Below are 27,272 nucleotides of genomic sequence, written 5' to 3'. Positions count from 1 at the left end.
CAAACTCCTGGGCTCAAGTGATCTTCCGGCCTCAGCCTCCCGAGTAGCTGGGACTACAGACATATACCACCACGCCCAGCTAATTTTTCTATTTTTAGTAGAGACGGTGTCTCGCTCTTGCTCAGGCTGGTCTCAAACTCCTGACCTCAAGTGATTCTCCAACCTCAGCCTCCCAGAGTGCTAGGGTTACAGGCATGAGCCACAGTGCCTGGCCTAATTTAATTTTATTTTAATGAATTTAAATTTAAATAGCCATGCTTGGCTAGTAGCTACTATTTTGGATAGTGCAGCTCCAGAGTATGAGCTCCATGAGGACAGAAATTTTTTTTCCCTTTTGTTAAATAATTGTGCTTAGAATAGTGCCTGGGACATAGTAGATACTCAATAAATGTCGTCTTCTTTGTACATGTTCAGGAGTGCCTGTCAATAGAGTGCTGGTGAAAAGAAGGCACCATAACTGACCATTCACTGCCCCCAAGTTATGAGTACTTACTTTCTTAGGGAACCTGCAAGGAGCCATTCGCTGACTAACTGCCAATGGGTAAAAATATATCCAACTGTGCTGCCCTTCCTAGAATGTGACACCCTAATTGTGTCCAGTTCTGGGCACCAGAAGCTGAGAGGAATAAAGAACTTCTAAGAGGAATCAGAGAGCCACAGAGCCGACAAAAGATTAGAGAATTCCTGTGAGGAAAAGCTAGGGAAGTTCCACTGTTAGGCCAATGAGGCAACTTTGAGTACATAAAGGGTAATGATGCAGAGGCTTCGAGTGACTTCTCTCCAGCTCTGTAAAGAGTTGAGCAGACAGGGCTCTAACAGCCTCCATAATTTAATTCAAGTGAGAAGGTCATGTAGGCATTGGAGGCATTATACTGTCTTCTTTCCTGGATGTCTTTAAAAATGGAGACAATTCTCAGTGGTCTGGAATAAAACTCCTGGAAACAGAGAGATGTCCATTATGACCTTTAGAGAGAGGTCAATGGCTCCAGCATGGAGATCTGCCAGGCCAGGCGATGCAAGGCGGGGCAGTGGCACTGGACACCTCCCAGGGGCAGAGCACAGCTGTTGGAAAGCCCAGCCAAGAACACACTGATGGCGTTACCCTCAGAGAGTGAGAGAATTCCAGAGCTGGAAAAGGTCTCCAGATTATCTACTCCAAACCCCTCATTTTACAGATGAGGAAACTGAGACTTAGAGAACAGAATGACTTATCAGAGCTTACCTGGCTAATTAGTGACAGGGCCAGGACTCGGACCAAGAGTTCCAGATTCCTAATCTAAGCCCCTTTTCACTCCATAACACTAACAAGCATTAGCAAAATAAAGTGCATACAACTCTATTCTAGACTCTGGATACAGGACTGGGGTGTAGATAAGCTGTCTTCTAGGTGCTTGATGTCCAAGACACTGAGTCATGGAGAAACATACAACAAGTGAACAATTAACATGATCAGCTCGCTGCTTAGTAAGAATGATTACATTGTGTATAAGCCAAAGGTAAGTGCACAGGAAACTGGGCCTGAGCAGATGATGTGGGAGATGAGAGTTTCCAATTTCTCACCTCCTTTTCTAACTAAAGCATGTTTCCCAGAAAGAAATTTGAAAATCACAGGATGAGGAAATTGTATTTCACTCAAGACAAGAGGTGTCATAAAATGTGATGAAAGCTGGAGAAGAAAACAATTCAAGCTATCTGAAATGCCTCTGGTCTTTAACACTGAGAAATGGCAGTATCAACAGATGACAAAGGGAAACACCAGCGGGGAAAGAGTAGAGATTGATAAGGGAAGTGGAGGGTACTTTTCTCTGGGCTCCAGCCAGGACTGTCAGCATTGGCCCAGCCAGTGCTATTGCTGGAAGGAAATGTGCCTTTGGGGGAAGAGGAATTAGGCTGGCAGTACTATGGGACAGCAGCATGGCCCCTTCTTGGTGGAAGTTATCCCCTCCAGCTATACCTCCACAGAGGCAGGAAACCACTGGAAGTTAGCAACAAGGAAACAAGATCAGATGAGTAGATCAAAGGAGAAATGAAAAGCATTCCAGACATGCCTGATCTAGATTGGTGCAGGGGAATCTATTGCTGAGGGTTCCTCTCCCTTGGGGAGGAAATTCAAGTCTAGCTTTGAGCTGGAAGTTCTCAAAAGCCTGAATTGCACAGGTTTGGTGTTAGTCATCATCTTAAGGAGGCTACCTGTGGTCCCCAAGGTCATTCCCTGTTTACTTTCTGTCTCTTCATCTCCCTCCCTCTCAGACACTACTCAAAGTCAACCTTATTCATTTGGCTATTCAGTTCAGCACGCTGTGCAATGAACACAGCACCCTGAAGCTGGCAGACAAATGGAAACCATGGGTCTCTGCCCAGGAGGAACTTGATTAAAGGGAATCCTCGCTCCCTCCAGCTCCCACCCTCAATATCTGCACCTGCTGAAAGTCAAGGGGTGGTTCATTACCTTGGCCAGTTGAGGCCTTCTGACTCTCAAAGAGGCTTCACTCTCTCTCAGCTCTTTGCTATTTTCGCCTTCGGGTCCTGCGGCTCCTACAGCGGGGAGACAGGAGCCCTGGTTCGCTGCAACAACGAAGCCAAGGACGTGAGCGCCATCCTTGTTTCATTCGGCTATCCCTTCAGGTGAGCCCGAATTAGTCCTGACCCAGCACAGCCTTTCTCGCTGGATGGGCAGGACCTGCTTGGTCTCTTCCTCCTCCGGAAACCTAAAGACCATTGTTGTGTGCCACTCCAGATTCAAACAGAACTGTAAGACTTGGGTCCCTTCTGCCCTTTTGCAATTTAAGACACACTGACCAGAGAAAAACATATGGGAAGCACAGATCATTGTTATAATAACGTCCCAGTCCATAGATAAGCAATAGCAGGTCACATCGGCTCAGACAGAAAGAATCCATGCAGTTCGGGATGGAAGCGTACAAGGGTCTGGGCAAGTTGGGCAGGGCTCTCCGACCCTCGGCAACTTCCTCTCTGCCTTGAAGGTAAGGAAGTAAAGAGTCGATGTGGGATGCTCACCTGGTACCACCAGAATACAAGGAGGCACACCTTGACCGGGAGGTAGAAAAGAATACTCTTTTCTGGGTATTTGGGAGCTTAGGGAGTGGGGAGCTTAAATGTTCAGAGAAGAATGGAGCAGGGCTTAGCTTTTCAGAAATTTCTGGTATCAGCACCTAAGTTAGATTAACTGTCTCTTGTACATAATAGGCTGTGGTTTTCTCTTTATTTTGTCCAATATAGTCTCATTGGAGAGCCTAAATAAGGCCTGAAAATGGGTGATTCCAACCTTAACTTGGCCTCCGTAGGCCTGTGCTTTTCAGGGGCAGAATGAAGCTGATCTGCCTGGTGGTTTGGCTACCCAAAAGAGAAGAACTACATATATTGTGTGGTGACCCAAAGGGCCGCGGAAATACTTGGAAATATATGTCTGGGCAGGGTGGATGAGTGGGGGGCGGTGGCTGAGGGTTTGACTGGAATCTCTGGAAAGTACCTGTCTTGACTACAAGGTTCCCTCCAGAAATATTCATTCCTGCATGACCCACCCCTTTCTTGGCTCTGTAAGAGTCTCAGGGTGAGAACTAGCACAGGACTACTCCTGGGGCAGGGAGAAAGAAGAGTGCTTGAGCTCAGGATGTCCTCCCCTGCCACCTCCAGGTTGCACCGGATCCAGTATGAGATGCCCCTCTGCGACGATGACTCCACCTCCAAGACCATGCATCTCATGGGGGACTTCTCTGCCCCTGCTGAATTCTTTGTGACCCTTGGCATCTTTTCCTTCTTCTATACCATGGCTGCCCTAGTCCTCTACCTGCGCTTCCACAACCTCTACACCGAGAACAAGCGCTTTCCACTGGTGGTGAGTGAGCACGGCCAGAAGGAATCGGGTGGAGAAACTGAGGAGATGTTTATTAAGGGGCTAAGGTCAGAGCTGGAGGGGAGGACATACACGGCGGCTTTCCTGGGTCCTTGACACAGGGAAATATGGAACCTCTGCTTCTATCAACCCCCTGTCGCTTGCTCCTGCTCACAGGAGGCACAATAGCAGCATAAAGAAGCAGGCTGTGGAGTTAGACTACCTGGTTTCAAATCCCAGCACTATCCTTACTAGCTGTGTGATCTCGGACAAGGTACTCAGCCTCTCTAAATCAGCTGCTTCTACTATAAAATGGGGATAAAATAATACCTGCCATATGGGGTTTTTTTGGTGATAAAATGAGAATGCATGTAAAGTATCGGGTATATCTTGGCTGAATCTTCTTGCCTGTCTTTAAAAAAAAGTATCTTGTACATAGTTAGCCTCAATAAGTCTTAGCTATTATTAATATTTTTCTTCTTTAGTCTTTCCCTAGTCTAGGCATGCAAGGTGGAAGGGGTACCTTAGGGCACCCCATTTGCCTCTGCAGTCTGCCCTCTGCCACCACTTATAGCTGAGCAATGGCAACCAAAAGAAAAGCTGGGAGTTTGGGCCCCACTCTTGGAGTGAATGAGTTTTGGGGTGAGGCTGACCAGCAGATGCCATTTGGTACATTGTTGCCTGACCTTGGATCTGAGGGCATGGGCAGCTTGAGTGGCAGGACTGCTTTGGTGGCAGTGAACAGATTCCTCAGGACAGTCTGGGTCCCCTGATTCCCCTGATGACCTGGTCTCTAGGTGTTGGGTAGGATGTGAAGTGATGGCTTCCTGTGACCCCCGCATTCTATATCAGGGCAAGAGGAAAAGAAGTGGGGACTCATAGGGCCTTTCTGAGTGTACTTCCCATCACTTTGCTCCTCCCAGGACTTCTGTGTGACTGTCTCCTTCACCTTCTTCTGGCTGGTAGCTGCAGCTGCCTGGGGCAAGGGCCTGACTGATGTCAAGGGGGCCACACGGCCATCCAGCCTGACGGCAGCGATGTCCGTGTGCCATGGAGAGGATGCAGTGTGCAGTGCCGGGGCCACGCCCTCCATGGGACTGGCCAACATCTCCGTGGTGAGACTGCAGCCACTGAAGGGGTCTGGGGTGGGGCAGTACTATCCCAGCTGCCCAGGCCTGTCCTGGGCAGCAGGTGCTGAGAGGAACAGAGAGAGTGTCACCAGAGCTGGCATCCCCTGCACCTGTAGCTGGCGCCTACCCTGCACATGATGCTGGCTGCTGGCCCCTGGCTGACCCTGAGAAGACATCTGGGATGAGGGGAACCCAAGAACCATTTAGCCTCCTGTTCCTTCCTCCTTCTGCACTCTGCCTCCCATTTCCCTTCTTGTCTCCCCACCTCTCGGCATGCTCTCTGTGCTGCCTCCCGCTTGCACGTGTGAGCACATGAAGTGGGGCACAGGGCTGTGGCTGAGCTCCAAGCTGGGAACAGACCCATAGTGAGGGAGAAGGGGCTCACTGCTGCTTAGCCCTCCAGACTGGAAAGGGGCTTTGGGACACTGGTAGGCCCAACTGGTGTGCACATGGTTGGCCATCCCAATTGTTAGGACCTTGAAATACGCCCATATCGGCTGGTACGTAGCTGAGACCTTGAGCTTCTCGAATGCTGCCTGTCATCCCAGCCACCTCAGCCCTGCTCTGAAAATGACTTGGACCTCCCCAAGGCCCACAATTGAAATGTTTAATGGCTGGCATGCCAGGAAGCCTTCTGAAACTTGCTACAACCCTGCTGATTTCCTTCCAACATTTTATTGTAAAAATTTTCATATGTATAGCAAAGTTGAAAGAATTTTACAGTGAACACCCACATACTCACCACCTAGACTGTGCCATTAATATTTTATTATACTTGCTTTATCACCTATCTATTCACCTCTTCATCCATCAATCCATCTTGGTTTTTTGTCATTTTTTTATTTATATATTTTTAAATTTCAGAATATTACAAGCATACAAATATTTTGGTTACATAAATTGCCTTAGTACCATTTGATTCAAAGTTATAAGTGTGCCCATCACCTGGCTAGTGTGCATTGTACCCCTTAGTTGTGAATTTACCCATCCCCTTCTCCCCCCGCCACCTGCTGGATTTCTGATGAATGTTATTCCCATATGTGCACATAAGTGTTGATCAGTTGGTTCTAATTTAATGGTGAGTGTGTGTGGTGTTTTGCTTTTCCATTCTTGTGACACTTTGCTTAGAAGAATGGTCTCCAGTTCCATCCAGGTTAATACAAGAGGTATTAGTTCACCTTTTGTTTTTATGTCTGATTATTCATCTTGTTTTTAATGCATTGCTAAGTTAATTGGAGACATCAGCACACTTTCCTCTAACTACTTCCTGCTGTTAGGTTTTAAAATATTTTGGATAAATATTTGAACATAGCCCTGGCTGGGTCCCTGGTCCTGGGGAAGGAGCACCTTGGACAGCTCCTGCCACACCCACCTGGCAGAAGGTGCTCCTAACACGGCCCCACCTGTGCTGTGGGACACGCCTCCAGCTGACCCTTGGCTCCTTGCTATGATTTGCATGGTGCTCTGCTCTAGTCCAGATTCTGCTGGTGACCAAGCTATATCTTGGGTGCATGCTGTGGACAAAGTCAGACACTTTCACCAGGGATTCCCTTAATGGATGATGGCCTTGAACCCTGCCTCTATATCCAGTTATCTGTCTTTTGGTCTTTCTCGCCCTCTGTGCTTCTTCCCTGTCCCCCCACTACCACCACAGGAACTCCCCCCTCCCTGTCCCCATGATGTCCCCCTTACTATTCTCACAAACTCCCCTGATGTCTTTGCAGCTCTTCGGCTTTATCAACTTCTTCCTGTGGGCTGGGAACTGTTGGTTTGTGTTCAAGGAGACCCCATGGCATGGACAGGGCCAGGACCAGGGCCAGGGTCCCAGCCAGGAGAGCGCAGCTGAGCAGGGAGCTGTGGAAAAGCAGTAAGCAGCCCCCACCTGGCTACTCCCGAACTGGACAGCACCTCTTCAACCACCTCCGGCTTCCAGGACCTCCCTCTTCCTCCTCGTCCAATTCCCCTCCCCCATCATTCCGGGCTTTGAGCTTTGAGACACTGATGGGCAGGCGTCAGCTGTTGGAAACCTGGGCAGCCCTCCCCGTGGCTTCCTATCCCTCTTCTTGCTGGAGTCATAGATAGCAGGAACTCAGTGCTTCTTGTCCACTGCCTGGACCCAGGCATCTGACTTGGGGTCTCACTTGTGCTCTCGCAGCCTTTGAGAACCAACCTGTGCTGCAGGAGAGGGTTGGGAGCAGGAAACTGGAGATCTGAGACTGGTTCCTAGCAGCCATCCTTATATCAACCTGTCCAGCTTGAATAATAGTGGGGGAAAGGGAAATCAATGAGCAGCCTTCCCCCTGGTCCCTTGTGTGGAAGCCCCAGCAGTGGCGTGGTGACCCCTCCCCAATGGCTGTCATTTAGTCCCTGTGTTTGATCTCCAGTCAGCCCAGGGCTCAGTGTGCTTCCCACTATCTTTTCTGGCCTCTGGTTGCCCACAGGGTCCATCATGTGTGAATGACGGTGCCCAACTGGCATAGAAAACAGCCCTTTAGAGGGTCCTGATGAGGCTTGGGCTCAGCCAGGAGCAGATAAATTGCAACTGAGTTGCACCTTCAAGAAACCAAAGCCTGCAAATTTGAGGCAGAATCAGTTTCTTGTATCCCTTCAGTCCTCCCACCCCCAAGGCTGGAGTACTTCCAACCAACACTCTAAACTCTACTTATGCTAGAAACCTCCTACTTTCCTCCCTGTCCTTTTCGGGCTTGGTCTCACACTTGGGACATAAGGTGTGGGGTCTAGGACCCACCCTCCTGTCCCCAACCCCTCTGTCCATCTCCCTTCCGCAGCCTCATGGGTCTGAGGCACTCAAGATCTTTTTTGAAGTCTGTCCAGGCCTTCCTTTTATTCCTGTGGGGCCAGATAGGGGCTTTTTAAGGGCCCAAAGGACCTTCATGAGGCTAAGCTGCCCCAGAGCCCCAGGACATAGATGGATGGATGGGCCCATTTCTTCCTTACTCCCTGCTCAATTTTCTTTTCCTCCTCCTTCTGTAATCCTTCATTCATATTTGCCCTTCTCATCTTTACAAAAGGATGTGCCCTCTCCCTTTGCCCTAGCATTCCTCCCAGAGTCCTCATTTCTCCCAGGCTCTATCCCCTCCCCAGTCCAGGGCAGGCCGATGCTATTGGTGCTTCTTCACTTTGGGACCCAGTTCCATATTTGTCTTTGGTGTGTCTCTTCTTCCTGATACCTCCTTCAGTCCCTCTCTGGACCCCAAGGCCTAAGAGTCAGTGCTCCCTGGGTAAGGACCATCCACCTCCTACCCAGCTCGAAACACCTCAATTTGCCCTGGCCACAGGGCTGCCCAGGGAAGGATGAAGAGGTACGAATGCAGCCATTTTCCAATTTAGTGCCAACTGGCCCGCTTAGCATCCCAAAGGTGACTGTGCCCTGTGCCAATCTTTCCTCAGGACTGAGTCAACCCCTTCAACCTCCTCACCTCCCTGAACACCATCCATAGTATAATAACATGTGCGTTACTGGGGTACTCATGGGTCGGGACCTTTGACTCCAGGCCAATCATTTCCTCTTTGGATCAGTTTCCCCACTTGACAGGGGAAGTGTGAGATTTATATCCCCAAATGCTCCAGAGTCCTTCAGTGAAAGAATTAAGTTTTTCATTTTGTTTTTTAGATTTTGAGGAAGGGATTTGAGGCGGGAAGAGAGGAGATGGGGTGAGAGTGTTTCTAAGTCTGAAACTTTCTCTCTGTCCTCAGCTGTCCCCATGGTTACTCAAGGACAAGGGGGGGACAGTTTTGCCTGTGGCTTCAGAGACACAGAGAACAAAGGGGTGACCTTCATGTCTTCAGGCCAGCCCCTGTGGGGGTCTGTGAGCAGCTTCTACTGGAACTTTGTTTGGATTCTATGTCTGTATTTATAATTTATTTGAAATGTGCTGAATAAATTGTTCTCATTTGGGGGCTGAAGTTAGCAACCGGCCCTGAAGCTAGGGAAAGGGGGGTATATTCACTCTTGCCAAGGACTCCCAGCCCAGAACTTTCCCGAGAGCAAAGAAGGCTCTTTCTCCTTCTCCTCAAGAGGCTGTCTTGTTCTCGGCCAGAAGAGCCTTGATGTAGACTATGGCCTCTCTCTCCATGGCCACCCTAAGAGGAAGGCCCCTTTGCCTCATTACCTCTAGGGGGCTGGGCTGGGCCAAGTGCAGAGGGCTGAGCTGTCCTCATGGGACTCATGTCCTCTTCAACCAGGGCTGGCATCACCCCTTTTCCTAGTGAGGCCTGAAGTAGAGGAAGCTGTCTGGTTTCCCAGCTACTGCAGGAGGCCAACAGCAGGGCACTTGCCCTTTGCCCCAGTAGACTCTAACCCTGCCAGGGTGCCCACTTAGGACCTTTCCTGGACATGAGTTCCCTCTAATATCATGGTCATGAGTCTTCTGCTTCTGGGATTGCAGATCAGGGGTGGGGGGAGAATGTTGCATGTTGTTTTCTGGTGCTTGTTATTACACATTTGAATAAACAGTGCTGTGAGTATTTGCCATGAAGGAGCCAAGACTGCAGCCCTTCTGGGGACTTTTTTTCTCTTCTCCTCCCTTGCTTTAAGTTCTTGGACAAATATCAGCATTTCCACCAAGACATCATTCCATTCCTCTCCACTCTGTACACCAAGCAACAGAGTCCCCTGGCTGAGCAGTTGTTCCCGGCAGGTCCCAGTCTGGTGACATCTCCTCTTTTGGTGGCACCCTATTAATCCAGAGACTCATTAGCACATTTGGAGCAAACTCAAAAGGTGAGAGGCAGTGGCTTCCACAATGTTGTTTCCATTTGCTCTCCTACCATCTGTGACCCAAACGAGCTTCCTGTCAGGAGTTAAGGGCCATATGCTTCGCTCTCTTAACTATAAGGTTCTTGCTGAACAAACTTGCACCTCTATCCCTCCTCAGACAGCCTCACACTACATTTACATTCCCTAGAAAAATATATGTGGGCACAATTTTACATTCAATTTCACCAGGTTCCTGGACCTCCCAGGGATCATCTATGATTCTCAGGTTAAGAGTTTCTACCCTCAGAGATTATCCTTGAAGTACTTAAACCTTCCCTGAATGAAAATAAGAAAGTCTAAGGTCTTAAAGTCATAGACCTTGACTTATTTGCTTCCAAACTTGGTTTCCCCTTAGCTAAAGGGATGAGTATGGGGTTAAGTGTGAGGTGTTGAGAAGGGAAAAAAGGATTAGTATTTCTCTTTTGATGTGATTGGGGGGAAGGAGGAAGCAGACTTTTGTCTCTTAATTGTGTGACGGTAGGAAGAAATGGTATCAGCTGAGAAGAAGAAAGAGGTGGCTGATTAAGGTACTTTCCAGACCTTAGCAAGGAAAATGACAGATCTGATAAGCAGTCTCCCTATGCCGAGGATTCGGTAGCAGTCCTTCCAGCAGAGAAAATATTCATTAGAAAAAGAAGCCAAAGTGATGGATGGAGTCAGGGTCCAGCCAGGGTTTGGGAAGAGGCGGTACAGGCTATCGATCGCAGCTCTCAGGAGGAGAGAGACGATCAGCAAACATGCTGCAAACACCAGCAGCCTCGGGGCCACCCCAGTTCCAGGGCTGGCTCTGGCTCGGAGATAGTCTTCTGTCATCCTGACAGATGATCTCGCTCAGCTTAGCCAAGTCCTCCCAAACCCAGACAACGCCACTCCAACCCTTTGCTCTGCATCAGGTCAGTGTGGGTTTCCCACAAAGGAGGCAAGACACGGGAGCCGAGGCCCTCCCCCACTCCAACCCCTGTGTCCTTCAGCACATCCTACAGACTCCCTCCCCTTGCCCTTCTGATTCACAGCGCCCACCTCCCTGCACCTACCCTATTCGATCTACAGGGGAGCGGAGTCGCTTCGTGGCCGCCAGCCCGGGAAGGGGCACCAGCCAGCTGGCGGACGCACGGCTTAGAGGGGCGTCTGGGCAGAGAGAGGTTTGGGGCTGGGGTGCGTGTGCAGTGAGCTTGGGAGAGTGGACTGGTAGCACAAACAATGTGTGCACAAGGGTTAAAAGAGGAGATCCTGGGGCTTTGGTGTTCTCTTTTCCCCCTGCAATTGTGCATTTCGGAAGGGCTCTCGCTGCATGCTCGGTAAGCAATAGCGCCCGCTCCAAGACTACATTTCCCAGAAGGCAATGCGTGAGGGAGGGGGAGGGGACAGGCAACCTGTGTTGCGCTTGCGCAAGGAGTGAGTGGGAAAGGTAGGGGGGAGAGGGGAGGCGTGCCCGCGGCGGGGCGGGAGGGAGGGGGCCGCGCGGCGGCGGCGCCGGGGCGGGCGCGCGTCCGTGGCGGTGATGGCGGTGCGTGAACGCGCGGCGGCAGCAATGGCCGCTCTGGAGCGGCGGGTGCCGAGTCTCGATGACTTCGCGGGACAGAGCTGGAGCTCGTGGGTGGAGCGGGCCGACCTGCCCGCGGCCGACGGTGAGTGAAGCCACCCTGGAGTCCAGGGACCCCATCACTATCTCCCCTCCCCCCTTCCGGGCCCCCGCCAGCTGAGGGGAGCCGCCGACAGGAGCCGCCGTCCGGCTCCCCGGCCCCCCAAACAAAGGACCCGCCGGGTCCTAGTGCCCGCCCGATCCGGCACCTTCGCGCCTCCGGGTCCTAGCGCCGGCTCACCGCTCGCAGCCCACCCTGCCCACCTCTGCCTCTGCCAGTGCCCAATATCTGCCCCCACATATACTTGCCTTTATCTTTCTCCTTGCCTGCTGGTCTCCATCTCCCGCCCCTCCTGCACCTGCCTCCGGCTTTCCTCATCCGCAACAGTCCTCTCCACGTGTTTCCCACGCACCCCACTTCTGTGCCCCCCTCCTCACCCCTCTTGTTCCTTCGTCTTTTGCCCCACACCTCCTGCTCTTTTTTGGCGTTTGCCTGCCGGCTGCAGTGCTTTTAGACCCCCACCCCCTCCGCATTAGTTCGTCCGTCCATCCATCTATCTTCCCTCTGTCCCTCCATCCTCCGGTCCATCCATCCATGCCTTCAACCCTCCGTCCTTTCGCGAGCCTCTTGCCCAGCCTCTTGGCTCTCTCCTCTGACTCCCACCTTCTCTAGGCCCCTGAGTGTCTTTAGTGAGTGGGCCTACAGCCCCTTCTTCTGATCTTTGTCTCCTGGCCCCAGGGGACACCTGGCCTCGTGGCCTTTGGGGGTGACAGCAGGCATCACGCCCCTGAAGAAGTTTTCAAGTGAGAAGAGGTGGAGAAGGAGACCGCATGGAGGGGTCTCTAATGACACTTGTTCTCCTCTGAGACATCTGACTCCCAGCTCGGTTCTCACCATCATTCCCTACAGTGCATTTAACGGACTTGGAAGAGTGGGAGCTGCCCCTTGTCTCTTGCATGCCTAACCCACCACCCCTCATATCTGGTTATTATATAAGACTGTCAACAATCTTCTCATCCTAGAAAGGGGCCTATCTGTTAGTGGGCATCAGAGAGCAGACCTAAGCGGGAGCCCAGGCCACCCTGGGACTGCCCCATGCTGGGTGGGCAAGGATGGGGCCATTGTCAGGGTCTGGGTGCATTGAGAACCGGAAATGGAGTCAGACGGGTTTGGTGACTCAGAATTGATTTTTTTTCCAAGGGACAGGGAGGGGGCGTAGAGGAGGAAGGGGGGAGGAGTAAGGTAGGGGGATGGGGAAAGAGCTGTTTTGCACAGCTAAGATGTTTTTGTCATTAAACCAGAAACTGAGGTACAAGGGCAACCCCTGCCAAAAGCCTCCCTAAGAAGGGCAGGGGCTTGCATGGGTGACCAAGGAGATTTTGAAGATGCCAAAAGGCCAAAAGACAGCAGTTTCTCTGCTTTGTGACTATCCTTATCAGTGTAGGACCCAAGAAGCTGGGTGTAACTTTGATAATGCTGTGGAAACCCAGGTGAAGCAAAATTTAGTTCATAGGGGTGGACACCTGGGAGAGTGTTTGGGATGCCACCGAGCAGCAGACAGGACCCATTGAGAAATCTTAAGAGGGGTCTCAGGGATCTACAGAAAAATTTGTTAAGGACTGTTTCCCCTTTAAATGGGGAAGTAGGCCCAGAAATGAGATGATATTTACCCACAATCACCCAACTAGTCAGCAGTGGAACCCTGAACTGCACGTTGAGGTGAAGGAGCCGTAGGAAAGGTGGCTGGATTCTTCTTGATGGGGCCAGTCATTCCAAAGGTGGCAGGTGAAGGAAGAATGGGCACTTGAGAATGACCCACTGAAAGGTTCTCCGAGTGGTCCTCAGCACCAGGAGCTTGTGGGCTTCCTACTGCCAGGCTGCATGCCTTGCTTGGGTAGGAGATGGGGCTTCTGGGAAGGGGGTGGTCCTTCTGAGCTCTGTTTCTCCTCTAGGGGCTGAGCTGGAGGAGAGTAGCAAAAACACAAAGAAGTTGGATGCCATGACCCTCATTAAAGAAGGTGGGAGTCAACACACATTAGGGCTGGGACCCAGGGCAGACAGGAGACCCTCCCCTCTTCCATCACATGCTAGAAGGAGGTGGCTACTTGAAGCAGCAGGTCTGGGGATCCTCATTATGATAGGTCTGAGTCAGCCTGTCGCCCTGGCTCCTGTGACCTGTTGTTGGAGATCCTAATCATAGGTGATTGCCCCCCACTCACCTGAAAGTGTATGTACTTTGGGACTGCTTAGATTGAACTCTGGGAGCTGGGAGCATCCAGCATAAAGCCTGTCACATCAGTTGGGAGGTGAAGCGCCTTCTGAGCGGTGGGATGGGAGTGCTCTCTAATCTTACAGAGAAACCGTGGGATCCCGGCCCCAGTGATAAGGGCTTTTGTCATTGCAGACATGTCCATCTTCGGGCACTGCCCTGCCCATGACGACTTCTATTTGGTTGTGTGTAACCACTGCAGCCAAGTGGTGAAGCCTCAAGCTTTCCAGAAGCACTGCGGTGAGGGGAATCCTAGGGAGGAGATAGAGGGGACAGGGGAAGGTGGAATATGGAACTGTGAAGACAGGGTCAGTCGGGAGGTCATGTGGGGTAATGGAGGGTGGTGTTGGACATAGGGAGGTCCTGGGGGTGGCTTCAGAGCATTGTGGGGGGTCAGGGTTGTTGTTCGAACAAAATTCTAGCATCCAGTGGAGTTAAGGGAGGAGTTAAGAGGTTCAGGAAGCTGGGTCTAGAAGTTTGAGTCTTAAAGGCTTAAATTCGAATGGGAAAGAGGCAAATTTACCATCTAAACTATGGAAACCCAGATTCTCTAATGTGAGTCTATGGGCAGGGTTAGGAAGTTGGGGAAGGAGGAAGTTGGGGAAGGAGGCAGTTGATACCACTCACCTCGATTACTCTTTCCACCTCCTGGTGACAGAAAGAAGACATGGGCCCCTCAGCAAGCTTTATGCTCGGGCCCCACCCCCACCTCCAGCCCCTGCCAGCTCTCAGAAATGCCATGTAGTGAATGGGCAGGGCCCAGCTTGTAGGGCCCAAGGTTCCACCAAAACCTCCTCCAGGGAGAAGGGCCAGGGGTCCCGGAACCGTGGCCACCAGCCTCCTGAGAAGACCCAGAAGGACAACCTCTGGTAAGGAGAGGCTAGAGACTCCCTAAGACTGGCCTTGACCCCAATCCAGGGAGGGGTTGACACCGGTGGAGGCAGCCCTGGGTCGAGGGATGGTGTTCATAGCAAGAGGCAGCCACCCGATCTGTAGCTCCCTTCCATGTATTGCAGGGAATGTGGGGGCTCCTTTTCCCATATTCCACACTCCTGCTGGAGCCCACCCAAGTTCCAGGGCTGGGAAAGAGATGGCTGTGGGCTAGAGTCCAGGCCCCAGGCCCAGCCTCCCTGCCCCCCAGCCAACACCCTCTCTCCATGTGTAGCCTTTTCGTGCCTGTGGTGAATCTGGAGAAGATGTCCAGTCTCCCGAAGCCTGATGGACACGGAATCAGGGTGGCCCCACCCTCTGCTTTTCTTAGCCAGCCAGGCAGCCTCACCAAGGACTCCCTTGGAAAAATTCCCATGGCTCCCCCTTCTAAAGAACCTCCTGGCAGAGAGAGCATCGAGATAATCCCCAATGAGGGGTCCAGTCACCGGACCGAAGGCAGCCCTCCTGAAAAGGAGCCTGGTGGGGCCAGGCTGCCCCCCAAAACCCACCGGAAGATGGCTCGTGAGTAGTTGTGGTCTTGGGGCTCAGGAAGATAGAGTGAGGACTCCTTTGGGCTGCTTTGTCCTCGGGCCCAATGGGGAGGTCAGGAAAAGGTGGGCCTGGCCATGATAGGTGACAGGGTGCAGGAACCCCTGTCACCTCTTCACCTACTTGCTCCCTGGGAAGCTTCTCTGCAGCCCAGGTCTTCTGACTGAGGCTAAGGGAGCCCATGCCCAAGAGGTGAAGTTCTTCCTCCCTTAGGTAGTTGACCTTTACCTCTTTTCTCACCTAGATCCAGGGCACCAGACACACTTCACAGCTGGTTTCTCTGGCATCTCAGAAGCCTGTGGCTGCTTTTGTTTCTTGATATGTGTTGCCCCCTTTTGGGCTTGAAGTCGCCAAAATGAGTGTCTGGGATAGGAATGGGGATAGGGATGGTTCTTACGCCCAGCAGAGGATATTGGTGTCCAGAGGAGTTTCTCTGGAAGGTGGAGCCCAGACTTGAGGCCTGGAGGCACTTCTGCCTTAGTCCCAGTTCTTCCCAGTCCTTTGGCTGGAAGAAGCTAGATCCTTCCATTGGCCTCCTGGAAATGGCCTTGAGGTTCATTGAAACTGCTTTCCCCACAGGAAAGGAGTGCGACCTCAACAGGCAGTGTGGGGTAATAAATCCAGAGACCAAAAAGATCTGTACCCGTCTGCTGACCTGCAAGGTAACCCCCACTCCCCCTGCACAATGAGGGTGGACGGCACAGGACTTGCCCTCTCCTTCCCTGGGCAAGGAGAGGAATTTAGATGTTGTTGAAGATTCAGCTTGAGGGATGAGGGTTAGGCTCACATCTGGGAAGGAGAGAGGAGGCTGCCCCCAGGGGGCACAAAGTGGGATCGGTAGGCAGGGGGTGGCTTGCAGATCCCCCCACCCCAAAGAAGGGTTTTGGCACCGTGGGGGAGTGAAACAAAGACACGCAAACACACCCGCAAGCATATTCACACCCCCTCTCTCTCCTCTTGCCCAGGCCAGAGCATACTGCTGCCCCTCACCCCTGCTCAGCTCACTCCCCTCCCCAACCCTCCACCCTGCTGTATTCTAGATCCACTCTGTACACCAGCGCCGGGAGGTCCAGGGCCGGGCCAAGGACTTCGATGTGCTAGTGGCAGAGCTGAAGGCCAACTCCCGCAAAGGGGAGTCTCCCAAGGAGAAGAGCCCAGGGCGCAAGGAGCAAGCTCTCGAGCGCCCCTCCCAGGAGCTCCCTTCCTCAGTCCAGGTTGTGGCAGCGGTGGCTGCTCCGAGCAGCACCTTCTCTGCTCGTGTCAAGCAGACCTACCCATACTGTGCACTGCCCAGGTACGTCCAAGATCCAGCTCCACTTTACCTGGGGATACTTGGCCCCCAAGCCATAGGAACCCCTGGAGACAGGCTCAGAGAGTATCCTGGAAGATGTGCTCACTCGGTCCTGAGCGTGGGTGGATACCTGGGGCTCGGCAGTGGTGTGGAAGCAGGTGACTCCTCTATTCCTAACCAAGCATACCACAGTACCCCTGCTTCTCTGTAGTGTGCCAGATCCAATACCTGGGATACGAACATTTTCCAAGCTGCCTCCAACAGGCCAAACCTTGTAATTGGGGAGGCACAAGAGTCATGGTCCTGGGTGAGGTAGCCCTACTGTGTATTCATTCAATGGCCCCTTCGTGTGCAGAGGCTACGCTGGACCCTGGGGAGAGCCTGCCTTGCCGAAGGAGACATACACGCGTCTCTGCCTGTCACACGAGGGGCAGACACGAAACAGGCTCAGCTCACAGACAGGCTCACAGGAATATGTGATGCGAGAAGGGGGCTGAGAGAGTTGACTGGGCTGACCAGAGCCTGGTGCAGTTAAACTTGGAAGATTTTCTGGAGGAGGCGAACCTGGAGCAGATTTTCCCCCTGAGGAGGAAGGGTCTGGGAAGTGAAGGGGCTGGGGAGAGAATCCCTGGGGAGCTGTGGCCCCTGGTCTCTCTGTCTCTTACTCTGTGAGCTCTATCATTTTCCTCCTGTCCTTCCCTCTGTCTTCCTCCGATTGCCCGGCAGGGTGTCTGCCCTGGTGCCCTGCTTTTTGAGCTTGGTGGGTTCAGGGACACCCCTACCCTGACCCCACACCAGTCACATTGCCCTCACATCCCCTTTGGCCCTTCCAGGTCCCGGGCCTCCTCTGAGAGTGAGTTGGATGATGAAGGCCCCTGTGGTGATGGGGACCCAGGCCTGTTCCCTTTCCCCCTGCCCCGGGGTGGGGCCCAGGCCTCCAGTGAGGAGAGTGAGGAGGAGGGGACATCTGACGACCTCCACCTCCCCCCTGACTGCCATTATGCAACCCGGCCCCCACGGCCACAGGCGGTAAGGACCTGGGGCAGGGGGCTGGGGGGCGGCTGGCCCAGCCTTCCTGGCCCACATTATGGGGAGGAGGTCAGATCCTGTGTGCAGATGCCCTCCTGCACCTCAGGCCCTACAAACTATATACCTTCCTTCTGCCTCCAGTTCTGCACCTTTGGGAGCCGGCTGGTGAGCCCAGGATGCTACGTGTTTAGCCGCCGGCTGGACCGGTTCTGTTCGGCACTCAGCTCCATGCTGGAACGGCACCTCAGCTCACACATGTGGAAGTGAGTCTCTCGGGCCCAGAACTCCCCTTCCCAGGCCCCAGGCATACATGGGTTTCAGGAGCCCTGATCCTTCACACATCTCCGTAGGTGTACCTTGGCTGTTTTCCAGGAAGACCCAAAATGGGGAGTGGCGTGAAGAGGTGGGAACACTTAGCAGCCAGGAGATCAGCTAAGGCAGGGCATGAATGGGTGGTCTGAGGATGAATCTAGATGCTTATCCATCACTTCCAGTACCTTTCGGGTAACCAGGGTTAACGGATGCCCAAACCAAGATTTAAAATGAGATTCTTAATGGGTTTTCCTACTAGTTCATATACACTAGTAGTTCATTCCTTTCTATGCCTGTGCCTTCTTCTTAACCCTCAGTTCCAGCATCTTCCAGCAGATGGCAGCAACTCTAGGGCTCCGCTGGCCATTTCTAGGTGGGGCAGAGAGATTAGTGCGTGTTTGGGGGAGGGCCTTGTTTGCTTCACGGTCACAGCAGAGCTTTCTTTTTGCTACAGGAAGATCCCACCAGCGGCTGAACCTCCATCCCATCTTGTCAGTTCCCCCTTATCTGCTCCCTTGAGCCCATCCTCTATGGGCAGCTGCCCCCGCCTTCCAGGCCCACCGCCTCGACCTGCCTGCCCAGCTTCCACGCCCCCCACCAAGGACAGCCTTGTCCCCAGCTACCCTGCAGGCTCCCCCAGTGTGGCAGCCGCCTGCAGCCAGGCGGAGTGCATGGGCGGGAGCCAGGCTATCACCTCACCACTGCCTGCCAACACGCCATCCCCGTCCTTCAGCAAGCTGCCACCGTCCAAGGCCAGCAAGTCATCCAAAGCCAAGGACGGGGCCGAGGTGGAAGCCCCTTCTCGAAAGCGGAAGTTATCCCCTGGCCCCACCACTTTCAAACGGACCTGCATCCTGGAGCCCACTGGAAAAGGCAAACCCTCTGGCTGCCGGGGTCTCTCGGCCAAGACTAAAACAGCCCTGAGCATGGGGCTTAACGGGACAGTGGGGCCAAGAGTGAAGCGGGTAGGGCCCCTGGACTGTCGGGGTTCCCCTCATCAGCCCCCCACACCGGTCAAGGCTTCTCAGCTGGAGAACCGGGGAGTGGCTGGACACCCAGCCAGGGCCCTGCCCACCAACTGCCTCTCTGAGGAGGAGGTAGCCAAGAAGCGGAAAAACCTGGCCACTTACTGCCGGCCAGTGAAGGCCAAGCACTGTCAGGCCAGTGCGCCGGCTGATGTGGCCTGCTCTGTGCGCCGCAAGAAGCCGGGCCCAGCCCTGGCCTTTGAGGAGAAGTGCTCTACACTGAAGGTACCAGCCCAGCTCCCTGAAGATGGATGGGGGTGGGGTACACAGTGGCTACCTGACACAGAGAAGGTGCTAAGTCGATGTTTGTGCAGGAAAGGGGAGAAAGGGGAAGTTGAGAGAGTTCCTGGACTATCCCCTTTTAGGTCAGCTCTTAACAAGGGAACCTGTTTTCGCCTGGTGGACCTTGCCCTATCCCCAGCCCTTTCCCTGGGACTAAGGAGATACCGCACTTCTCTACCCCTGCTTTTGGTTTAATCAAAGGGCCTCTTCTTTCTGAATTGGCTTTGGCCCTCACTCCAGGTACTGGAGCCACTTCTGTCCCTTGAAGGAAAGGGAGTTTGGGTTCCTGAGCCGTGGCCTAACATGCTGAGCAGCAAGGTGGGTGGGTTGGTCTTACTCACTGGTTCTTCCTCTGGGAATCAGGGCATTAAAGGGCAGGTACGCAACTCGAGGTTCCGCATGTGCATGCATGCCCACCTTGCACATGTGCTCCCCTCTAGGTTTTCAGGCGACAGGCAAGTTCCCTAGGGTTGCCAGTGAAGCCTGCAGCCAGGTTTATTTGCCTCTTCTGGTGGGATCCCTGCAGTAGCATGCCGTGGGCTATCCATATGATCTCGGCAAGGAGGGACTTACTGGAGGTGGGACGGAGGGATGCCATCCTGGTTTAGGCACAGGCCTAAACCGTATATGCTCTCCAACTTCACTACCCAGGCGGCCCCTGTTGGGCTGGCCTTCATCGTCCCCCTTGCTTGGTTTTACTCACCAGCCTAGCACAAGGAAATCAAGCTTTAGCCCTTATAGTCCACAGAGTTCACTGGGTAGGACAACTGGTAGGCCCTCACCCTGACCCTGTTTCTTGCCTCTTGTTTTCCTGCAGTCAAAAGCCCATTAATGAGAAAGTGCCTGCCCACTGCAACGGAGCCGCCAGCACCTCCTCCCCTCCAGATCCGGGCCCCAGGCTGCTGCCGCTTTTTATAACTTTATATTATTTTTTTTAAGAAAAAAAATTCTTTAAAATACCTCAAGACTGTCTCCCTGTTCTGTTGCTGCTAAGAAAATATAAAAACAGAAACATAGAAAAGGAAGAAAAAGTAAAAAAAATGAGTGTCCTTACTGTGCCCAGCCCCGCCCTGGGAGGCTGAAATGATAGGCAGCCAGGCCCCAGCTCCCGTAGCTTGCCTGCAGATGTCTTAGGCTTAATTTTTTGGTTTTTTGGTCCTTTTAAATAGTGTGACAATGTCTGGGATTTGTATCATTGGGGGTCTTCTCTCCAGATAGGATGATGAGGTGTGTGGCTCTGAATGAGCAAGGCTCCCCAGAATTTTGACCCCAGAGACTATTCCAGTCCTATTGGGAAGGGAAACTTCGGGGGTGGACAGCCGCTGCTCTGGGACCCTTGCGCTGAGGGTCTGTGGGAGTTGGCTTGTGGCCCTTTTCCGGTCTTCCCGTGATCCTAGGCCTTCCATCCCTCTCTGAATTATTGCCTCAGTTGCTTCAACTGTTCCTGCATTTTCCTCCCTCTTACCAGCAGCCTCATTTTCTCAACCGCTTAGGGAGCTTGAGCTGGGTTGGTAACTGCTCTGGGATGTCCCTGATTTCTACTGGACAGCCTATGGGTTTGTTCTTAAGGAAGAGGCAGAGCCTCTCCCAGGTAGGCCTCCTTAGGCTGAACCACACCTGTTTTGGAGGCAGGAAGGGAAAAGATAGAATCACTTGCAGAACTTGTGGTGTGGGATGCCCTGGTCCTTCAGGCTCACCTGGCTCCTTAGGGCTGAGCAGCTGTTGAGGAGGCGGCAGGGCTGGGGGTGTCCTAGTTCTTCCATTTATCTCACTGGGGACAACTGCTGTGCAGATAGGAGATGGGACCTGCATCTCCCTGCTTTGGTCCTCAAACCTGAATTCACCAGGTGTAGGGCACTATTTTTTGGCCTTGTCCTCTCCTTTTATTCTCCTTGTTTTTAGGCAGGGAGGAATCTTGTTCCCTTAACAAGACAGAAGAGGAGATGACAGGAGAGCGAGCAGCCGGGGAATCCACTACCGAAGGCTGCTCAAAACACTGGTTTCACTCTTGGTTCAGCGTACCTACTGTGTGATTTGGGGTTTCACCAGAATTGGTTGCCACAAATGTAATTTCCGCAGGCTGCTTGGGATTTAGGCCCTGTAGACACACAGACACAAAGGAAGGTGGGCTGGGAGGTGTCCGGTCCCTTTCTGCCCATGGACTACCATGGGAGCGGGCCTCTCCCGGACGCACGCGCTTCCCCCCCGCCCCCTGAGGGCGCTGTGGCGACTCCGCTGCACTGCCGGTGGCGTCCCCGGGGAGGAGCCTCTCCTGCAGCCGCCGCCGCCTCTGCAATCGCAAACCCGGAAGACGGGCTCTGCCAGCGGGAGTGTGCGGGCCGGCCCGGCACGGCCATGCAGCCTCTGGAGGTAGGTCTGGTTCCCGCCCCAGCAAGAGAGCCGAGACTGACCCGCTGGCTGCGGAGAGGCAGTGGGATCTTGGCGCACCTGGTAGCTTTGGGCTTCACCATCTTTCTGACTGTGCTGTCCCGGCCAGGAACCAGTGAGTGTGCGGGGCGGGGCGGGGCCGTGGAAGGGGGCGGAGCCGAGCTGCTGGCGGGGCAGCGCTTCGGAGCGCCGGGAGACGTGGAGCAGGGTCCCCGAGCAGTGGAGGGGCAGACCGTGGAAGGGTTTAAGGGCTTGGTGGGGCGGGGCCCCGGGGGATCCTGGAAGGGTGGGGCTTTGAGTGTTGGGGGGAAGGGCAAACGATTGAACAGACCGAACCGACATCAGAAGTCGGGGCCCCGATAGAGGATACAAGTGAAGGAGGAAGGCGATGTCTATTCTAGGACTGACTGGGCTGACAGCTGAGAGGTGCCGAACGGGGAACCCAGGGCAAACTGGCGCATACTTATGGGGAGGCCCCTTGCCTGCCCCACTTTGCCCCGAGTTCCTGATTTCCGGTTAGGATTGGGGATGGTACACTGACCTTTCTCCTGTGGCCAGATTGTTTGGGTTCCAGCTAGCTACGGGGACAGGAACAATGGTGCCCAGCCGTCAGCCTCTTCTCTTTGATTCTCAGGTCTTTTCTCCTGGCATCCTGTATTCATGGCCTTGGCGGTGAGTTGGGGTTTCTGTCTGCAACTGATTGTTTGCATACGTCTAGCTTCACCCCTAGGGAAACATCCAGCCTTCAGAAGGGTCAGCTTTCCTAAGGCACAGGGAGGTGGGGGAACCAGCTAGGACCCCATCTTTCCCTGCAACCTATGGGACTTGGAAACGTGGAGGGCTGGGCCTTACATGGAAAAAAAAAAAAAGATCAGGTGGTTGAAAAGGGTGGAAGGGCATGGAAGATATTTCTTTCTCCCCTGGGGCTTGAAAGGAGGAAGTGGAAGGGGTGTTGTCCAGTTGTCTCCTCCCTTGCTCTCAAAGTTCAGGAGTAAGTTTAACATTTGCTGTTTCACTGGTCACGAAATGGAAGTCATTGTCTGTAGAGGCTGGGGTTGGGGAATGTCAGCTTGAATGACGAGACCTGCACACAAGTGCTGATTCCCAATGGTTCCCAGAAATGCTGACCAGGAGGTCTTGGAGGAAGTTCTTTAGCCCCTACCCTTTGTCCTGGTAGGGATGTATGAGAGAACCTCCTTTCTCTCAGGCCCCTAAGCCAGACCTGAGGCTTACTGGCCCTCTTTTTATGTTCACAGTTCTGCCTCTGCATGGCTGAGGCCATCCTACTCTTCTCGCCCGAGCACTCCCCATTCTTCTTCTGTTCCCGAAAGGCTCGGATCCGGCTCCACTGGGCAGGGCAGACTCTAGCCATCCTCTCTGCAGCCCTGGGCCTCGGCTTCATCATCTCCAGCAGGACCCGCAGTGAGCTACCCCATCTGGTGTCCTGGCACAGCTGGGTAGGGGCCCTGACACTGCTGGCCACCGGTGGCCAGGCACTGTGTGGGCTCTGCCTTCTCTGTCCGCGGGCAGCCAGGGTCTCAAAGGTGGCTCGCCTCAAGCTCTACCATCTGACTTGTGGACTGGTGGTCTACCTGATGGCCACAGTGACAGTGCTGCTGAGCATGTACTCAGTGTGGTTCCAGGCCCAGATCAAAGGTGCAGCCTGGTACCTATGCCTGGCGCTGCCCCTCTATCCAGCCCTCGTGATCATGCACCAGATCTCCAGCTCCTACTTGCCAAGGAAGAAAATGGAAATGTGAATTCCTCCAACTCTGAATCCAGATGGAACACTTGTCTTGGACTTCAGTGGTTCCTTTGGTGACCTACAAGGGACCCAACTTCAGAAGTGGTCAGGTTTTTGCACTTCTTAGTTGGGCCAGGAGCTGCTATTGTTGAGGGATAACTCAGTGGACCAGAATGGGGAAGTGTACTGAGTTCAAGTGGAAGGTGATGGGGACCTTGGTCCTGAAGCCTTCACTCCTTGATGGGAGATTGAGTATTGGGTGGTGGTGGTGGTGGTGGTGGTGGTGATGGCGCTGGTGGTCATTTCTTGCTTGTTTGCCTGATGAAGAGTTGGGCTCCTATAAGTTATCAATGGCAGCCATGGATATTTGGGTCACTTTTGAGAAAGCAGTGTGATATAATATAGAGAGCCCATGGGTCTTGTTTATGGGTTATGTCCTCTTAGGCTCTGTTATGTGAACCTAGGTTAGTTCCATATCTTAAGACTCATTTTTCTCTCTGTGAAATGTTTCTAAACAATCTCTAAGTCTCTTCCATCTCTAATATTCAGTGTCTATCAGGTTGATGTAACAGAACACCCTCCCAGCTCTGGACCATGTGGACCACTTAGCAGACTCGGGATGTAATTCTTACATTCATTCTCCCTTTACTCCTCTGTAGAGACAGGTCTGTCCTTGGGGCCCTTCAGAAATCTATGCTGATTTGGACCCTCGGCCGGGGCAGAAGGGGTCAGGCACTGTGGAGAGAAGGGACCCAGGTGAGGGTCTTCTGGACTCCAAGACAGTAAAGGCACTAAAGTCACTTTAAAGGTTTTAAAGGAGCAGAAGGCCATTGGCTTCAGTAAGCCTATGGCTCTTGGCTGGGCTGCTTAGCCCAGCTAAGGACTTCCTTTAGCCCACGTCAGGATCTAGGTTTGAGGGCTGCAGAACCTGGCTGCTTCTCCTGACATCCATTCTCAGGGCATTGCATGCTTTGCCCTTCTTAGGGCTCAGGTTCTTGCCTTAGCACATAGCTTCGTGGAGCTATTTCAAAGCTTTTAATAAAGGTCAAGGAAGTGGGGTGGGCTTTTCTATACAAGGAAAACAAAGTCTCCCTGGTTGCCCTTCTCCCCTTGTTATCTAAGCTTTCCTCAGCTGTTGTCTTTTGCCAGCTCTTTGGCTCAAGAGGGAGCTGAGTTTGGTGCCAGCTGGCAAATGAGGGGTGCGCCTTTTCCCTGCAGAGACCCCTCCTTGTTGCAGCTGAAAGTAGTTCCCCAGACTGCCCTTGGTGGTGAGGGCCGGATGCCAGACTGGTTAGCTGTGGTCTGGCTCAGTCGGGGAGATGGGACCTCCATAGATCATGGCAAGGACTGAGGACACCTGAGCCAGGAAAGCTGCTGCTGAGCCAGGTGGCTACAGCTCACAGGGAACTCTGGGAGGTCTGGGGTGTGGGGCTGGAGCTCCAGTTCCCGGGAGTACGGGGAGGCGTTTCTACATGTCAGTATTTTGGATGTCCCAGGTCTTCCGAAGATTCGGGTCCTCCTCTGTGGGTCGCTCAGAAGTAAGGAGGTTAGTGTGATTCAGTAGTACAGGAATGGGGACTGCAAGGGCAGAAATGTCCTCTCAGTGTACCTCACTGTGCTCCTCCTGGGTGACACTGCATCTCCCAGGAGCTCTCTAGACAATGAGCATCTAAAGGAGGCTCCTGTCGTGCAGAGGGGTGATTGTTCCTGTCTCTTTCATTGCCGTCTCTCCCCTCTCAAACCGTCCGGTGTGGTGTGAACATGGAAGAAATGGTTACTGGGGCTGTGTGGAGGGGAGTCGCACCTAGGGTGGTCACTTTCATCCAGGGATTCCATCTCCTCTCTTCTCATCACGGCCACTGTCGGAGGTCTCACCCTATCTGCGGCAGGGTCGGAGGGCCAGGTAAAGGGCACCGGCTTGCTCTGAGAGCAAGCAGGCAATGCGTAAAGCCTGAGCCTGCCTGAGGTGTTGCCTCCTCCCAGGTGGTGCGGGGGCTGATGGGCGGGCAGGCGTGCTGACAGCCGGCAGTTTGCGTGGGCTGTGCCATCTGATGTCTATTCCCAGCCCTGGGAGGAAGGGGGAGTCATTTTTATTCTGCAGGAAGAAGGGGCCCCAGCTGTCGCCTCTCTGACCAGCAGGCCTGGAGGGCAGAGGCACAGGGTAGAGATGGGGGCACAGGTGGTCTCCTCCTGCTTAGCCAGGTCTGACTGCAGTATAGGGAGTAAGTCACCGGGGGGGGGGGCCCTTCTTCCTGGCAGGCCAGATTGTAGGGGGGACTTCCCTCCCCTCCTGTCTTTCCATTTCTCCTCCATCACCACCTGCCCTCACATCCTGGGGCAGCAGCTGGACAACCATTAGACCTCAGTGCCAGGGCGCTCTTCCTCCAGCTGGGATCTCAGTGGCTACCAGCTGCATGTGCCTCCTGCTGGTGCGTTCCCTCCTCCCCACGCCTGCTATTCTCCCACCTCCCTGTATCTCCCAATGTCTGGGGTATAGTTGGGCTCCTCAGCAAGGAGGCAGAAGCCTTGCAGGAGCAGCAAATGGCTGCCTTTTTGCCCTTGTTCCCTGGCTAGGGAAAGCTGCTTGTAGTCAGCCTGTTTTGAGTTTAAAAAAAAAAAAAAAGTGCAGATTTTAAAAAATTTGCGTGTCATTTGCACAAATTTTCATATCAAGCTCACTAAGCCTTGATTCCAAATTTGATTATATTCCAAGTTTGATTATATTCAGACTCAACCTTGAGGACATTAGAAATATAGATGGTTTTTGTATCCAAATCTGAATGGTAATGAGATTACTCTTCTGGGTTTGAGTACCCTTCCCGAGCCCGGATCTTTCCTGTGACCACCCTTAGCAGTGGCTGGGTGTGGTGTCGAATGGCAGGAGCTGTGTCTAGGGATGTCGTCCAGCCTCACCTTGGCTCTTGAGCTGCATCAAAGGTAGGCTGCAGTCACTTGCCAGCCTGTGCCTCCTCTCCCCCGACCCTTCACAAGGCAGACTACCCTTCTCCGCTCCCTGACGCTGGCCTGTCCCTTCTTTCTCATTGTCCCCACCCTGCCACCCTGTGTATAGCTGCTGTGGGTCTTGTTTTAAAACCTCACTGTGGGAGACCCAGGCATCCTCCCTGCGCCAGCTGGCTGCTGTGCCAAGGCCTGTTCGGAGTTAATAATAATCATTAGCTGAATGGCGGTGGAGCCTTTCAGCTCCAGATCTCTAAGCACTTGCAGGCTGAGTCAGCCAGCCCTCCGGTCACCCTATTCCTGGGCTGCGAGTGTAACAGAATGGGGAGGCACTGTGGGAGGGGAGGGAGTTTAGGAGTCTTGTTGCCTAGCCACGCCTTGAGGCTTCTCTCCTCTGGGAATGGGCACTGAGAGTCCTCTCAGTAAACCAATAAGGCCTTTTGCATCTGACAAAGATCAAGGTATGGAGAGAACACAGTATATGCTTGGCTGAGACTAGTGGTGTCAGTGACAGCTGTTGACCTTGAACCTCTAGTACTCCTGCCCTTCTGTTTACCTGTCTTGGCTTCCATGGGGGCACCCTGGTCTTTATGCCTCAACCTCAGCATTGCTGGTGCTCCTTGCAAGCCTAAGTGCCCCTGATGCCCCTGTGTCTGGTTGGCATAAAGACAGTGTATCATGAAACGAAAGGTGCATTGGCCTGGGAGCTGGGAAACCTGCACTATGGGTTTACTTAGTCCCTAACACTGGTGTGGTCATGGACAAACCACTTGATGCTTGACCTACCTCACAGGGATGTTGTGAGGGTTAGATGAGAGAACGAATGTTAACAGGCATTGGAAAATTCAAAGCATTAAACAAATGTAAACAGGTGGTATTATTATGTTGTCTTTATCTCTTTCACTGAGCCTGGCTCTGGGCTTTATGCTTCTTAGGGAGGCAGTAAGCAGTCATGGATGATGATGCTTAGGGGACCTGAGTCTCAGGTTGTGCTGGTCATCCTAAGAGAACATGGACACATTTCTTTCTAGATGCAAAGTCAGTGCTTATCCACTTCTGCCAGAAATGCCACCAAGGCTATGACTATTGAAGTTTGCCTTAAGTGCTGCTTACCTGGTGTTTTCAAGTCATGGGGCTGAATACAGATCT

At 53.1% G+C, this 27,272-nt stretch overlaps 3 protein-coding genes across 7 annotated transcripts in view; all 3 read left to right on the top strand.

The window, feature by feature from the left end:
* SYPL2 (synaptophysin-like 2) overlaps positions 1 to 7,570 on the top strand; it is a 12,723-nt gene extending 5,153 nt beyond the window's left edge. The window contains exons 3-6 of one of the 2 annotated variants that reach the window (XM_012648517.1): positions 2,501 to 2,625; positions 3,655 to 3,856; positions 4,777 to 4,968; positions 6,708 to 7,570. In XM_012648517.1, coding sequence (XP_012503971.1) covers positions 2,501 to 2,625; positions 3,655 to 3,856; positions 4,777 to 4,968; positions 6,708 to 6,854 — 666 coding nt within the window. In that variant the 3' untranslated portion in view covers positions 6,855 to 7,570. The remainder of the gene's footprint in view (positions 1 to 2,500; positions 2,626 to 3,654; positions 3,857 to 4,776; positions 4,969 to 6,707) is intronic. The other variant, XM_012648518.1, reaches the window with a different exon arrangement.
* A 3,685-nt stretch (positions 7,571 to 11,255) lies between these two features.
* Positions 11,256 to 20,059, top strand: ATXN7L2 (ataxin 7-like 2). Its single transcript, XM_012648516.1, has 11 exons — positions 11,256 to 11,391; positions 13,299 to 13,364; positions 13,751 to 13,855; positions 14,274 to 14,484; positions 14,877 to 15,067; positions 15,674 to 15,756; positions 16,135 to 16,388; positions 17,219 to 17,414; positions 17,556 to 17,677; positions 18,181 to 18,976; positions 19,851 to 20,059. Exons 1-11 carry the CDS (start codon positions 11,265 to 11,267, stop codon positions 19,863 to 19,865), a joined length of 2,166 nt encoding a protein of 721 aa, XP_012503970.1. The 5' UTR covers positions 11,256 to 11,264; the 3' UTR covers positions 19,866 to 20,059.
* A 1,275-nt stretch (positions 20,060 to 21,334) lies between these two features.
* LOC105813736 (cytochrome b561 domain-containing protein 1) lies at positions 21,335 to 23,691 on the top strand. Of its 4 annotated transcripts, XM_012648513.1 has the most exons (4): positions 21,389 to 21,536; positions 21,767 to 21,811; positions 22,369 to 22,380; positions 22,649 to 23,398. In XM_012648513.1, the coding sequence occupies exons 1-4, from the start codon at positions 21,389 to 21,391 to the stop codon at positions 23,179 to 23,181; spliced, it is 738 nt and encodes a 245-aa protein (XP_012503967.1). In that variant the 3' UTR covers positions 23,182 to 23,398. The 4 variants fall into 4 exon arrangements, with proteins under 4 accessions (XP_012503968.1, XP_012503969.1, XP_012503966.1 ...); XM_012648514.1 differs by lacking the exons at positions 21,767 to 21,811; positions 22,369 to 22,380 and adding an exon at positions 22,056 to 22,093 and having other exon boundaries at positions 21,335 to 21,403; positions 22,678 to 23,691; XM_012648512.1 differs by lacking the exons at positions 21,767 to 21,811; positions 22,369 to 22,380 and adding an exon at positions 22,056 to 22,093 and having other exon boundaries at positions 21,362 to 21,536; positions 22,678 to 23,398.
* The last annotated feature ends 3,581 nt before the right edge of the window (positions 23,692 to 27,272 follow it).

Source organism: Propithecus coquereli, unplaced genomic scaffold, assembly GCF_000956105.1.
Source record: "Propithecus coquereli isolate 6110/MARCELLA unplaced genomic scaffold, Pcoq_1.0 Scaffold289, whole genome shotgun sequence".
NCBI classification, from domain to species: Eukaryota; Metazoa; Chordata; class Mammalia; order Primates; family Indriidae; genus Propithecus; species Propithecus coquereli.
This window is presented reverse-complemented; position numbering and strand designations above follow the sequence as displayed.